The 16280-nt window shown below is 43.1% G+C and overlaps 1 protein-coding gene across 1 annotated transcript; it reads right to left on the reverse strand.

Annotated features, from left to right (window-relative positions):
* Positions 1-2331: 2331 nt before the first annotated feature.
* Positions 2332-4198, reverse strand: LOC124100499 (la-related protein 1-like). Its single transcript, XM_046456034.1, is given in 2 exon segments — positions 2332-3957; positions 4163-4198. Coding segments are annotated over 2 exon segments (1662 nt in total).
* Positions 4199-16280: the final 12082 nt, after the last annotated feature.

Consider the following 16280-nt stretch of genomic DNA (forward strand, 5'->3'; position numbering starts at 1 on the left):
TGAAGATTCCCATGGGAAGGTGGTGGATGTGAAGTGGCTAGTCCTGATGGCCCCTTCCACTCATACTTGTCACAGATACATCGGTCCTAAATTCAAGTGTCTTCAGAAAGTGAAGATGTAAACTACTCTTTGCAACATTAACTACTAACATGTTACAAAAAAAAAAAAAAGAAAAAGAAAAAGAAAGAAAGAAAATATTAAAGAAAATAGCCCCTCACCCCTCCTCAGCCTATGTTGAGATGAAGTTCTCACTTATTCACCCCAAAGGTGCTTCCTCCTTCAGGGATATCTGAGAGGATCAGGGAGAGGATGGCAGCCCCTGGCCTGGGAGTAACTAGACGAGAGCAGCCTTTTCCCACCTCCAAGGCTTCCTTGTGTCCCCAAACCCAGCAAGGGTCAAACACTGAGGTTTTTGTGGTGCTGGATACAATACAGGGCTGAGTGACCCAAAGGAAAAAAAGGGGGAAAGGGAGGGAGAAGGAGGTCCAGGAGTCCAGTGTCTGGGACAATGTGGGGCAGGCACACCAGACTGGTTAGGGAGAGGCCTCAGATCCCATTGTCATAGCAGAGACCAGACATTGATCCTTGGTTCAAGACGACTGGGTCACAGGAAGTGAGATGGGCACACAAACTAAAAGCAATGAGGTACCCAAAGACAGAGGGCAAGTGAGCCCCTGTCAGCCTGGGATACTGTCTCCTATTCCCAACCTTTGGGCCAACAGAGAAACCTGTTGAAAAGGAGGGCCAACGAAGTTTCAGTAATTGAGCAACAAGACTGCAAACTTCTCCGTGTTGCCCAGTTGGGGGTGAACATGCAGTCATGCCCGTACTTGACACACATCCCAGTCTGTGCGGGTCAGTCGGTCACCCTCCCTAGCTTCTGATGACAGTAGACTCCAGCCATTCCATTGTCATTCACAGCCCAACTCAAGCAGTCAGTGGCTGGAGAAGAGAAGTTAGGTATACTCTATGTCCACATATACCTTCCTGCCACAGGGCTTCACCAACTGGCAGGATTCCCCCCAGCCCCCAATTCCTCCTCATCCCTCGTTCCCAGGCGGGGTCTCATTCCCATTTGGGGTTGATCAGAGAGAGGGTGGGCAGAGATGGCTTGCAGAGGGGGGGGGGATGCAAGATGGGGAGACCCCACCAGACCCTCGGAAAAGAACGGCACCTTTCTCCACCTTTCACGAGACATAAAACTTCCTTGAGGTCTCGGTGATGTTTCAGGACAATGTGAGAAACATATCCAAGCCTCAGCTACCAGGTGTTCCCCTTTCCCCTCTGGCATGGGGAAGACGCTCGGGCTGAGGACAAGTGTGTTCCAGATCCAGGCCAACTCTGTTTTCGAACAGTTTGAAGCAAACTTGGCCTTGGGATTCCAAGGGTAGGATGAAGGGTGTCACGGCAGGATGGGGCCTGGCGTGAGGCAACAGCAAGCAGAGCAAGGACACGAAAGTGGCAGCAGTGTACAGACACAGGACGTCAGCTTCAACGATGCAACAGCAGGGATATTTTGGGCACGGCTCTGACAGCCGCCCCCAACTCTCTTGCCTCCAGGCAGGAGGCACTGTACATGCAACTCAGTCCAGAGAAAGATCCAGCCAGTCCAAGCCCAGGCACATCCATAGAAGGTAGGAGCTCTTCAGGTTGACTCCACGGAGGAAAACAGGCATTTGGGTATTATTTCAGATTCCCGCTCCACAATAAGGCAACTTTAAAAAAAAATATTATTTCCAAGAACAAAACAAACAAAAAAAATTCCAAGGAGAGGGGAAAGACATCACTTTCTATGGATTAGGTGGGGGTTTTCTGATTTTTTTTTTCTTTTTTCTTTTTTTTTTATGGTCTATTTTGTCTTTTTTTTTTCTTTTTTCCGTTTTTCCAAGGATGGAAAGGTCAGAGAAAAATAAAATAAATCATCTTTCAATAGTCTTTTCTGGTATGAGCAGCGTCTCTCTGGGCTGGGGAGTAAGGGGTGTGGGGAAAGGGGAGTGGGAGAGGCTGAAACCTCCCCCAACCCCCACTTTTAGATTCTTTGGTTTCCTTCTCCCAGAAGATGGCAGAAGGGCATGGTAGGGACAGCAGGGAGAGAACACGGTGATGGCAAACCCCACATAGGCAGGGGCTAGTGCTCCTGGGGCCCAGGCGCTGTCAGAGCCTTCCACGGGACAGTGCTGGGCAACAGGGCCCACAGGGCCTTCTGGTGGGCTGCATAGTTGGCTTGGGGGGGAGCAAGAAGAGGCTGTGGGTGGGGATCAGGGTTGCGGCATATCAGCCAAGGGCAGGGCTGAAGAGTGATTTTGGTAATCCAGACAAACTATCAATAATTTATGGTTTCTTCACTTCAATCCAGTTCTCAGAATCCAGGTCAGGCAGGCTGGCAGACAGGCCATTAGGCAGTGTCTTTAGGTTGCTGACCTCCTCCGTTTTGGTTGGCACTGGGGTGACTGCACGGGGAGAGCCAGGCGCCGACTCCGTCTCTTTCTGGTAGTACTGGCGGGGAACAAATTCAGGGCAGTTGAGAAGCTGGGAAAAATCAGTCTGGGAATAATCCACTATTGGGGGACCAGGAAGAGGCCACTTCTCAGGCTCTTCCCTCCTTCGGACTTTCTCATCAACAGTTTCCACCACCTTGCTGTCCTTGAGGGCCGCAAAAATAAGTGAAATGTCAGTGGTAAGGGCTTGCACACGATGGAAGGAAGCAATAAGGGTGATGGGAAGGAAACCATCAGCATCCATTTTTCTTCTCAGGAAGAAATCTCGCTCTAAATTGTCCACGCTGAAGTAGTACTCAATCTGTCGCGTGATGTAGTCTTTGAGCAGCTCCTGGTCCATGCTGTAAAGCTCAGTGCTGCTGACATTGTCAAAGTAGTAGGTAATGTTGTTCATGTACTTGGGGGTTCGAGGCCCCTCTGCACCATCAAACTTTCGATAGCCAAATTGGTAGTCAAAATGGGTCGATGTTTCGTCCTGGTCGTGCCAGACAGGCTCCGGTTTGGTCTCTGGTTGCCAGGCTGGGGTGGGGGTGGCCACAGACACAGGCATGTAGGTGGCAGGCTCAGACCCTTTGATCTCCCCATGGTTGGCAGGTGTATGTCTCGGCTCCTGTGGGCGAGCGGGGCATGAGGCAAGTTTCTCTCTGGGAACTTCGGGCTTCATGTCTATTTGCAGGGGAACCCACTTATGTTTATTCCCTTTCTTCTTCTGCCCGCCTCGCTGGCAGTCTTCATCCCCATTCTTCTCCTCCCCTGATTCATCTGATTTGGTTTTCGGGCTCTCCTTACTATCGCTCCCCTCTCCTTTCTCCTGTTCTTTCATGTCCTTCTTGGGTGACAGCTTACGGGCAGGCTGAGGCTTGTGAGACTGTGGCTGCACACTCTTGTGGGCTATCTCTCCAGGTGTAGGCCAGTTGATTGCATCTCCAAAATCACCAACCTTGCTGCCTTTGCGCTGTTTAGGAGCAGCTGCCCTCACCACCTTGGCTGGAGCAGAATGTTCTGGAGGGGACTGTCCGTTCACGGTGGCCAGGACCGGCGGCAGCGCGTTCTTAGTCCACGGGTTCACCTTGGGCGGGGGGGCTTCCACGAAGTCTCAGCGCCTGGCGCCCGCGGCTCCGACAGCTCCTCCGCCAGCGCCCGGCTCGCCGCCGCCCTCCTCTCCGTCGCTGACGGCCGGGCCCTCAGCGCCGGGCAGCTGCGGTGGCCGCGGGCTCTCGAACTCCGGCGGCCCCACGGCCTCCTTGTGTGGCTTGGCGCAGGGCGGCCGAGGTCTCTGGGCACCGCCGTCCGCCCCCCCCGCGGAGAAGCCGGGCGCGCCCGAGGTTGCCTCCCCCGCCTCGAACTTGGCTCGCAGAGCGCCCGCGACGCCTTCCTCCCGGGCGCAGGGCACCAGTCCCCACGGAGGAGAATCGGGATTCACGCTAGGAGCTGCTCCCTTCCTGGTCGGATGCAGCCGCTGTGTATCCGAGGCCCAGTGGCGGGACAGGGGGGGGGGAGGAAGGCCCCCCACTCTGTGGTCCAGGCCTCCTCAGCGCGAGTTCCCCCCCCGCCCGTTCCTCACAGGGCGCCCCCACCCCGAGCCTGGCAGGCCTCTAGTTCCGTCCCTCCCTCCCCCCCGCCCCCGGGGCGGCCTGGGCTTCCCCCCTATTTCTATTTCTTACCCTTTCCGTTACTTTAGCCCTAACCTTAGCCCTCATCGTAGCCATGACCCTAACCCTAATCTAACCATAACTCTAAATCTAACCTTAAACTTAAGCCTAAACCTCAACCTACCACTATCCCAAATACCATTACTAATCCTAAAACTAGCCCTAACCCTAGTCCTACCACTAAAACAAAACCGAGCCATTGCTTAAACCTTAACCTAAACCAAATCTGAATCTTACAACTAGCCATAACCCTGGCTCTAATTCTAGTCCTAGGCCAAAAACTAAACTTAGCTCTATATATCACCCTAACCCTAAAGCTAATGCTAACCCTAGACCAGCCCAAATCCCATCTCTAAAACTAACACTAATTGTAAACATAGTTCTTACATTAACCTTAGCCCTAACTCTAGCCTTAACCCTAACACAACAATAGCCCTAATCCGAGCCCTAACATTAGATTTAACCATAACCCTAACACTAACCCTAATCCTAATACTAGTCCTAAACCTAACCCTAACTCTAGCCCTAACCATATTCCTTACCCTAAGCCAAACCCTATCCATAATGCTAACCCTAGTCCTAATCCTAATCCTTAACCTATCCTATTTCTAGTCCTAAAACAAGCACTCATTCTAGCTCTAATTCTAACCCAAAACTTAACCATAACCTTCACCCTCATTTATAACTAACACTAATTATAGGCCTAAACCTGAACCTAACCCTAAACCAAACCCTGAAACAAGCCATATAGTAACCGTATACCTAAACCTAACCCTAACACTATCCCTAAACCTAAACCAAATCCTAAATCTAGCAATAACTCTGGCCCTAGACCTGAACAAAAACTCTGTCCTAGCCCTAACAATAACCCTTAACCTAAAACGAACACTAACCGTATCCCTAAACCTAACCTTGTCCTAATTCAGGCTTTCACCCTAACCGTAAGACTAACCTGAACCCTGACCTTACCTTTAACAATAAACCTATCTCTAAACCTGAGCTTAACTAACATCTAAACCTAACACTAGACCTAGCCATAACTCTAACCCTAAAACTAGCCCTAATCATAACCCTAGCTCTTATATTACCCATAGCCAAAACCCTAGGCCTAAACCTAACACAAAACCTAGATCTTATCCTAGGCCTAGACCTAGCCTTAGGCATAACCCTAACACAAACCATAGCCCTAACCCTACCTTAACCCTCACCTTAGTCCTAACCCTGGCTCAAAACCTAAACCTTACCCTAAATATAAACTTACACCTATCCCTAAATCTAACCCTAAGCATAGCCCTAATCCTAACCTTAACTCTAGCACTAAACCTAGCTCTAAAAATACCCATTACCCTAAAAATAACCCTAACTCTATTGATAACCCTAGACCTAACCCTAACCCTAAACCTAACCAGAAACCTAATCCTAGACCTAACCCTAAACCTCACCCTCACCATAGACATAAACCTAGCTCAAACCCTAACCCTTATCACAAACATAACCATAACAATAGCCTTAACCTAAGCTTAAACCGAATTCTAACTCTAACCATAAACCTAAACCTACATCTAATCGTATCCATTACCCTAACCCTAACACTACCCCTAATGATGACCGTAGCCCTAACCCTAACCCTAACCCTAACTGTGCTGTAATCTTATCCTAGACCTAAGCCTAAACCTAACCCTCACCCTAGCCCTAAACCCAGCTCAAAACCAAACTGTTACACTAAACATAACCCTAACCATAAATCTAGATCTAACCCTAATCCCTAACCCTAACTCAAGACATATTTCTAACCATAAACCTAGCCCTAAGCTTAGCTCTAACCCTATCCATTATCCTAACCATAATCCTTACCCTAATGCTAACTCTAGACCTAACCCTAACCCTATTGCTAACCCTAACCTTATCAATTACCCTAAACCTAAACTGAACCCTAAACAAAAACCTATCATTACCCTAACCCTGACCCTAAAGCTAATTAGAGCCATAACCCTAAACCCTAACCTGAAACAAACTCTAACCCTGAACCTTACCCTAATAATTCCCTTAACTCTAAACCTGACCCTTACCCTAAACCTAACCATTACACTAGACCTTGCCATAAAACATTCTAAATCTATCCCCAACTGTAATCCTAGATCTGACATTAGCAGTAGCCGTAATCCTAGCTCTAACCCTAACACAAACTCCAGCCCTTATCCGAGCCCTGAACCTAGCCTTAATCCTAAACCTAACCCTAACCTTAGGCCTAAACCTAACACTAACCCTAGCCCTAATCTTAGCCCTAAACCTAACACTAATCTTACCCTTAATTTACATCTATCCCTAACCTTAGCCCTAACCCTAGACCTAAGACTAACTCTAACTCTCACCCTTGCCCCATCCCTAGTTCTAACCCTATTCCTTACTGGAACAATAATTCTAGACCTAAGCCTATTCCTATCCTTAACACTAGCCCTAACCTAGATCTAACTCTAACTCTAAATCAAACTTTAACCCTAAGCCTAAACCTAAACCTAACACTAGCCCAAACACTAATGCTAATTCTAAAACTAGCCCTAATCCTAGCCCTAGCCCTAAAAAAAAAAATTCCCAGATATAGCCCTAAACCTAATCCTTAACCTAAACCAAACCCTAAGCCTAACCCTAAACTTAGCCCTAATTTGAGTTTTAAGCTGAACCAAAAATTAACCCTGACCCTGAATCTGACCATAACACAAAGCCTACCTCTGAATATCACCCTCACCCTAAACCTAAACCTAAAACTAGACCTAGCCCCTACCCTTAACATAAATTTAGGATTTAATGTAACCCTGGTTACTTACATTAGCCGTAACTCTAACCCTAGCACTAACTTAACACAAAACTTAGCTCTAATTCAAGCCATAACTCAAGATTTAACCCTAACACTAACCCTAACCCTAGCCCCAATCATAACTATAACCCTAGCCCTAACCCTAGCTCTAACCTTATCTATCATCATAACTATAACCCAAACACTAATGCTAACCCTAGGCCTAAAACTCACCCTATCTCTAATCCTAACCCTATCCATTACCCTAAACCAAACCTAAACTCTAAAGCTCAACCTATCATTACCCTAACCCTAAACTTAATGCTAATTCAAGCCCTAAATTTAAACCATAGCCTATCCCAAACCCTAACCAAGGTGTTGACCCTAATAATACCCCTAGCTCTAAACCTGACCTAAAATTAAACATACTACTTAAACTACCTGTATCCATAAACCTAACCCTAAATCTATCTTTAACCATAACCCTAGACCTGATAGTAGTCCTAGCCCTAATCATCCAAGCCCTAAACTAAAAAAAAAAAAAAAAAAAAAAAAAAAAAAAAAAAAAAAAAAAAAAAAACTAGCCCTCATCCTAGCCCTAAAACCAGCCTTAATCATACCCCTAAACCTAACCATAGGCTTAACCCTAATTCTAACCCTCACCCTACCTCTAAACCTAGCTATAATGCCAATACTTACTCTAAACTTAACCCTAACCCTAAACCTAATGCTAGGCCTAAGCTGAACAAAAACCCTAGCCCTAATTGTAGCCATAATTTAAAACTATTCCTAACCCTCACCTAGCCCTAAGACTAACTCTAAGTTTCACACTAGCTCTATCCCTAGTTTGATCCCTATCCATCACCATAAACTTAACCCTAGCTCTAACCCTAGTCATAAATCTTGCCCTGTTTTATTCCTAGATGGAACCCTAGATCTATCACTAACTCTAATTCTAACACTATCCCTAAGCCTAAGCCTAACATAAAAACTAGTCCTAACCCTAACACTACTCATAAAACAAGCCCTATTCCTGACTCTAGCAGTAAATCAAAACCAAGCAATAGCCCTAATACTAAACCTTAACTTAAACCAAATCCTAATATTACACCTAGACCAAACCCTAGCCCTAATTCAAGTCCTATGTTTAACCTTATTACTAACCCTTACTCTGACTCATATTCTAACACTCACCCTACCTCTAAACACCATCCTAACCTTAAACCAAACACTTAGAGTAACCCTAGCCATAATTTGAGTCCTAACATTAACCTTAAAACTAACCCTGACCCTTACTACTAACCTAACACTAACACTAGCTCTAAATATCTCCCTAACCTTAAAACTAATCCTAACACTAGAGGTCTAACCCCTAACCATAACCATAAAATTAACCCTAATTGAAAACCTAGTTTTTACATTAACTGTTACTCTAACCCTAGCCCTAATCCAACACAAAATGTAGCCCTAATCTGAGCTCTAAACCTAACTTTAACCCTAAACCTAGCCCTAACCCTAGCTCTAACTCTATCCCTTACCCTAAGCCAAAACCTAACACTAATTCTAATCCTAATTCTAACCATAATCCTTAACCTAACCCAAACCCTAACCCTATTACTAGTCCTAACTCTAGCCCTCATTCTAGCTATAACCATAACCCAATCCCTAACCCTAACCCTGACCCTTATTCTGACCCTAACACTAATCATAGGTCTAAACTTGAACCTAACTCTAAACCAAACTATAACACTAACCCTAGACCTAAACCTAATCCTAAATCTAGCCATAACTCTAGCCCTAGACATAAATAAAAACCTAGACCTAGCCCTAATAATAACCCTTAGTCTGAGCCAAACACTAACTCTTCCCCTAGACCTAACCCTAGTCCTAATTCTGGCTTTAATTTTAACCATAATCCTAATCTGAACACTGTCCCTGACACTAACACTAACCTAGCTCTAAACATCACCCTAACCCTAAAACTATACCTAGCCCTAACATTAACCCTAAAATTAGCCCTAATAATAACAAGTTCTTAATTTAGCCATTGCCCTAACCTATTGCAAAACCTAGCCCTAATCCAAGCCCTATCCTATCTTTAACACTAAAGCTAACCTAAATGCTAACCATAGCCCTAAACTTAAGCCTAAGCCTAACATTAGATCAAATCATAAGCATAACCCTATCCCTGACCCTAGCTCTAACCCTATCCATTACCCTAAGGATAACCCTAAACCTTATGCTAACCCTAGACCAAAACCTAATCCTATGCTCATCCCTAACCCTATCCATTACCCTATATCTAAATTGAATCGTAAACCTAAAACTATTGTTAACCTATCACTAAACCTAATGCTAATTTGAGCCCTAACCATAAACCATAACTTAACCTAAACCCTAACTCTGACCCTAATAATACCCCTAGCTCTAAACCTGACCCTAACCTTAAACCTAACCCTTACAATAGACCTAGATATAAACCTAACCCTAAAACTATCCCTAACTCTAATTCTAGGCCTGACATTAGCCCTAGCTCTAATCCTAGTCCTAACCCTAACATAAACATTAACCCACATCCCTAAAACTAGGCATAAACTCATCCCTCACACTAAAACTAACCCTAATCCAAACCCTAACACTATACCTAGCCCTAACCCTAGGCCTAACTCTAACATTAACACTTTCCCTAATCCCAGACCTATCTTAGCCCTATCCCTAACACTATACATAACCCTGGCCCTAAGATAAACTATAACTCTTGCGTTAGACATATAGGGTAATTCTAACCTTTTCCCTTACCATCACCCTAAACCAAGACTTAATCTTAGCCCTAATCCTAGCCCTAGCCCTAAAACAAAACAGAGGTATAGCTTTAATCCTAACCCTCAACCTAAACCAAATGCTAACCTTACACTTAGCCCTAACCCTATCCCTAACCGTATCCCTAATTCTAGTCCTAACCCTAACCTGAAAACTAACCCTGACTCTGACTCTGACCCTAACACTAAACCTAGCTCTAAAATCATTGTAACCATAAATCTAACCCTAACACTAGACCTAGCATTAACCCTAATCTTATATATAGTGCTAATCATAACCTTACTTTGTACATTAGCCATATTTTAACCCTAGCCCTAACCCAAACCAAAACCTAGCCTTAATCAGAGTCTTTATCCTAGATTTAACCCTTAAATTAAACCTAACACTAACTCAATAAATCCCTAATTCTATACATAATTTAGCCCTAAACTTAGGTCTAACTCTATGCATACCCTAATGATAATCCTAACACTTATACTCACCCTAGGCCTAACCCTAACCCTACCCATTACACTAAACCACATCTAAACCTTAAACCTAACCCTGTCATTACCCTAACACTAAATCAAACGTTAATTTTAGCCCTAAACTTAAACCCTAACCTAACCCAAACCCTAAACTTGATTCTGACCCTAATAATAACCCTAGCTCTAAAACTGACCCTTACTCTGAACCTAACCTTTACCCTGGTCTAAGCCAGAATCCTAAGACTAAATGCATCCCTAATTGTGATCCTAGACCTGACATTAGCCCTAGACCTAATACTATCCCTAAACCTAATACAAACACTAGCCCTAATCCTAGCCCTAAACCCTAGCCTTAATCATAACCTTAACTGTAACCCTGGCCCTAACAACAATATTAACCCTCGCCAAGCCCTCAATCTTGCTATAACCCATTCATTTATCTAAACGTAACCCTAACACTAACCCTAAACCTAGGCCTAAACCTTACACTAACACTAGTCCTAATTTAGCCCTATCCATAACCATAACCCTAAACTTAGAGTATAAGACAAACTCTAACTCTCACATTAGAACTATCATTAGTTCCAACCCTATTCCTTACCATAAACATAATCCTAGCCCTAACCATTGTACTAACCCTTGCTCTCTCATTAGCCCTAGCACTAACCTTAGATCAACACCTATCTCTAATTCTAACACTAAAATGAATCCTAAGCCTAACCCAAACACTAGCCCTAAGCCTAACATTAATCCTAAAACTAGCCCTAAACCTAGCCCTAGCCCTAGCCTAAAGCAAAACTGAGCCATAGCTCTAACACTAATCTTTAAAGTATACGAAAACCTAACCATACACCTATCCCTAACCCTAGACCTAATTCGAGTTTTAAGCCGAACCCTAAATATAACTTGGCACTGACTCTGACACTAACATTAACCCTAGCACTAAACATCACCCTAACCTTAAACCTAACCCTAATACTCAACCTAGTCATAACCTTAACCCTAAAATTAGCCCTAAATGTAACTCTAGTACTAACATTAGCCATAACCCTAACCCTAGCACTGAATTAACCTGAAACTTAGTCATAATCTGAGCCTTATCCTGAGCTTTTAACCTAACCCAAGCCCTAAACATAACCCTAGCACTAATCATCACCATAACTGTAGCCCTAACCTAGTCTAACCCTATCCATTACCATAAACATAACCCTAATGCTAACCCTAGGTCTAAACCTAATGCTATCTCTAATCCTATTTCTATCCATAACTCTTAAGCTAACCTGGACCCTAATACTAACCCTATCATTACTCTAACCCCAATCCTAATGTTAATTCAATCCCTAACTTTAGACCTTACCCTATCCCAAAGCTTAACCCAGACCTTGTCCATAATAATACCCCTAGCCCTAGACCTGACCCTACCCATAAACCGAACACTTACACTATACGTAGCCATAATCCTAAACATAAAATTATCTTTAAACGTAATTCTAGACTTGAAATTAGCCATACACCAAATCTTAGTCCTAACCCTAAAACAAAAATTAGCCCTCATCCTAGCACTAAAACTAGCCTTAATCCTAACCCTAACCATAACCAAAGCTCTAACCCTAATTCTAAATATCACCCTACATCTAAACCTAGCTATAACATTAACCCTTACACTAAACTTAATACTAACTCAAACCCTACTCTATATTTAAGCTGAACACTAACCATAGCTCTAATCCTAGCCCTAATTTATCCATTTCACTAACCCAAGTCCTAAGACTAACTCTAACTCACACTAGCCCTATCCCTAGTTCTAACCCTATTACATACCATAATCTTACCCTAGCCATAGCCCTTTCCTTATCCTCATTCCTTACCCTAAACCTAGATTAAACCCTAAATCTAAATCTAATTCTAAACCTAAGCTGAACCCTAACACAACACTAGCCCTAAATTTAATGCTAATAATAAAATTAGCACTAACCCTAACCCTAGCAGTAAAAGAAAACCAAACAATAGCCCTAACCCTAAACCTTAACTTAACCCACCCTAACACTACATCTACACCTAACCCTAGCCCTCAATTTGACTCCTTACCCTAACCTTAAAAGTAACCCTGACACAGACTCGTATCCTAACGCTCACCCTAGCTCTAGACCCCATCCTAACTTTAAACCAAAATCTACCAGTAACCCTATCCCTAATTTGAGTCCTAACCCTAACTTTGGCCCTCATCATATCCTAACAGTAACCCTAGCTCTAAATATCACTCTAACCTTAAATCTAACCCTAACACTAGACTTATTCTTAACCCTAACCCTAAAACTAACCCTAAAGGTAACCCTAGATCTTACATTAGCCATTGCCCTAACCCTTGCCCTAACCCTACAACAAAAACTTGCCCTAATTAAAGCTCTCAACCTAGCTTCAACCCTAACCCTAACCCTAACTCTATCCCTATCCCTTTCCCTAAGCAAAACTCTAATACTAATGGTAACCCTAGAACTATTCCTAATTATTAGGCTAACCAAAATTCTAACCCTTTTAGTAGTCCTGACTCTAGCCCTCATTCTAGCTCTATTCTTATCCCACACACTAACGCTAACCCTGACCCTTATTCTGACACAAACAATAACCCTAGGTCTAATCCTGAACCTAAGCAAAGAGCAAACCCTAACACTGGCCCTACCGGTTATCTTATATTTAAACCTAACCCTAACCCTAGCCCTAAGACTAACTCTAACTCTCACACTAGCCCTATCCCTAGTTCTAACCATATTCTTTACCGTAACACAAAACCTAGCCCTAAACCTAGCACTAGTGCTTGCCCTATCCTTAGTCCTTGCCCTAACCCTATTTCTAACCCTAACTCTAAATCTAACCCTAAACCTAAGCCTAAGCCTAGCACTAACACTAGCCCTAACTCTAATGTTAATTGTAAAACTAGCCCTAACCCTAACCCTAGAAGTAAAACAAAACTGTGCAATGGCTCTACCCTAATCCTTAACTTAAACCACTCTAAAACTACATATAGACCTAACCCTAGCCCTAAATGTGACTCCTAATCCTAACCTTAAATCTAACCCTGAAACAGACTCATATCCTAGAGCTCACCCTAGCTCTAGACCCCATCCTAAACTTAAACAAAAACCTTACAGTAACCCTATCACTAACTCAAGTCCAAATCCTAACCCTGACCCTAACTCATATCCTAACACTAAACCTAGCTTTAAATATCACACTAACCTTAAACCTAACCATAACACTAGACCTACCCCAACCCTAAACCTAAAACTAACCCTAATTGTAACCCTAGTTCTAATATTAGCCAATGCCCTAACCCTAGCCCTAACCATACAACAAAAACAAGCCCTAATCCAAGCTCTAAACCTACCTTTAACCCTAACCCTGACTCTAACCCTAACCCTAGCTCTACACTTATACCTTACCCTAAGCAAAACCCTAACCCTAATGGTAACCATAGACCTATCCCTAATCCCTAGGCTAACCAAAATCCTATCCCCACTAATAGTTCTGACCCTAGCCCTCATTTTAGCTCTAATCCTATCCCAAACTCTAATGCTAACCCTGACTCTTATTCTGACACTAGCACTATACTTAGGTATAAACCTGACCCTAACCCTAGACGAAACTCTAACACTGGCACTACTGATAAACTTGTTCCTAAACCTAACTCTACCACTAGCCTTAGACCTAAATCTAATCCTAAATCTAGCCTTAACTCTAGCCCTAGACCTAAACAAATACCTAGTCTAGCCCTAACAATAACCCTTACCCTAACACAAACACTACACCTACACCTAGACCTAAACCTAGTCCTAATTCTGGCTATAAACTTAACTCTAACACTAACATGAACACTGACCAGTATTTAAAAGTAAACCTACCTCTAAACCTGAACCTAACCGAAAATATAAACCTAACACTAGACCTAGCAATAACCCTAACCCTAAAACTAGCCCTAGTCATATCACTAGTTCTTACATTACCCACAGCCCTAACCCTAGTCCTAAACCTAACACAAAACCTAGAGCTAAACTTAGACCTCAACCTAGCCCTAAGCATAACCCTAACCCTAACCCTAGTCTTAATCCTAACTTAACTCTAGCCTAAGTCCCAACACTAGCTCAAAGCCTAACACTTTTCATAAACATAAACATAGAAGTATACATAAATCTAATCCTAACCCTAGCCCTGATCCTAAACTTAACCCTAGCGCTAACCCTAGCTCTAAACCTAAAAATACACTAAACCTAACCCTAAACCTATTGGTAACCCTAGGCTTAACCCTAATCATAACCCTAACCCTAACCAGAAAACTAAACCTAGACCTAACACTAAACCTAACACTAGCTATAACCCTAACCCTAGCTTAAAACCTAAACCTTACCATAAACCTAAACATAACCATAGCCCTAACCTTAACCCTAAACTTAAATCTAACCCTAAACCTAAACCTAAACCTAAATCTCACTGTATCCATTACACTAAACCTAACCCTAACCCTAATGATAATCCTAGCCCTAACCCTAAAACTACTGTAATTCTAATTCTAGACCTAACCTTTAACCTAACCCTTGTTCTAGCCCTACCCATAGCTCATAACCTAACTCTTATGCTAAACATAACCATAAAAATAACCCTAGTTCTAACCCTCACCCTAACCCAAACTCAAGACCTAATCCTAACCATAACTCTAGCCCTAAACTAAACTCTAACTGTATCCATTACCCTAAACATAAACATTACCCTAATGCTAACCCCAGGCCTAACACTAACCTTATAACTAACCTCAACCCTATCAATTATCCTAAACCTAACCTGAAACCTAAACCTAACCCTATTATTAGAATAACCCTAACCCTAATGTCAATTCAAGCACTAACCCTTACTCAAACCTAAACCAAACCCTAACTCTGAACATGACCCTAATAATTCCCCTAGCTCCAAACCTGACCCTTACCCTAAACCTAAACCTTACACTATACCTAGCCAAAAACCTAAGCTTGAAAATATCCCTGTTACCCTAGACCTGACATTAGTCCTAGGCATAATCCTAGCCCTAACCCTAAAACAAATCCTAGCTCTTACGTTAGTCCTAAACATAGCCTTAATCATAACCCTAACCCTAAACATGGGCCTAACCCTGACACTAACCCTAGCCCTAATCTTAACCCTAATTTTGCCGTATCCCTAACTCTAATCCTAACCTAGCCCTAAGACTAAGTCTAACTCTCAGCCTTGCCCTAAAACTAGCTCTAAACCTATCCTTTCCTGGATCCCTAATCCTAGCTCTAATCCAAGGCCTAACCCTAGACATTTTCTTAGCCCTAGCCCTAACACTAGATCTAATCTTAAATCTAAATCTTACCCTAACCCTAAGCCTAAACCTAAACCTAACACTAGCCCTAACCATAACCCCAATGCTATTCATAAAACCAGTCCTAAATCTAGCCCTACCTCTAATACAAAACCAAACCATAGCCCTAACCCTGACCCTCAACCTAAAGCAAACCTTAACCCTACACATAATTCTAACCTTAGCCCTAATTTTAGTTTTAAGCCGAAAACTAGAACTGACCCTGAAACTGACCTAACCCTAAACCTAGCTATAAATATCACTCTAACCCTAACCCTAAATCTAACACTAGACTTATCCCTAACCCTAACCATAAAACTAGCCTTAATCATAACCCTATTACTTATATTAGACGTAACTCTAACCCTAGCCTTAGCTTAACCCAAAACCTAGCCAGAATCTCTGCCCTAACCATAGCTTTAACCATAACCCTAACCTTAACCATAACACTAGCACTGATTGTAACCATAAACCTAGCCATAAACTTAGCTCTAACCCTATCCATTACCCTAACCATAACCTTAAACCTAATGCTAACCATAGTCTTAAACCTAACCCTATACCTACTCATAACCCTATTCATTACCCTAAACCTTACCTGAAACCTAAACCTAAACCTTAGGTTTCAGGTAAGTTTTAGGGTAATGAATAGGGTTATGAAGGTTTCAGGTAAGGTTT

The sequence above is a fragment of the Marmota monax genome, unplaced genomic scaffold (genome assembly GCF_021218885.2).
Source record: "Marmota monax isolate L192 unplaced genomic scaffold, Marmota_monax_Labrador192_F-V1.1 WCK01_AAM20220418_F8-fsc00289, whole genome shotgun sequence".
NCBI lineage: Eukaryota > Metazoa > Chordata > Mammalia > Rodentia > Sciuridae > Marmota > Marmota monax.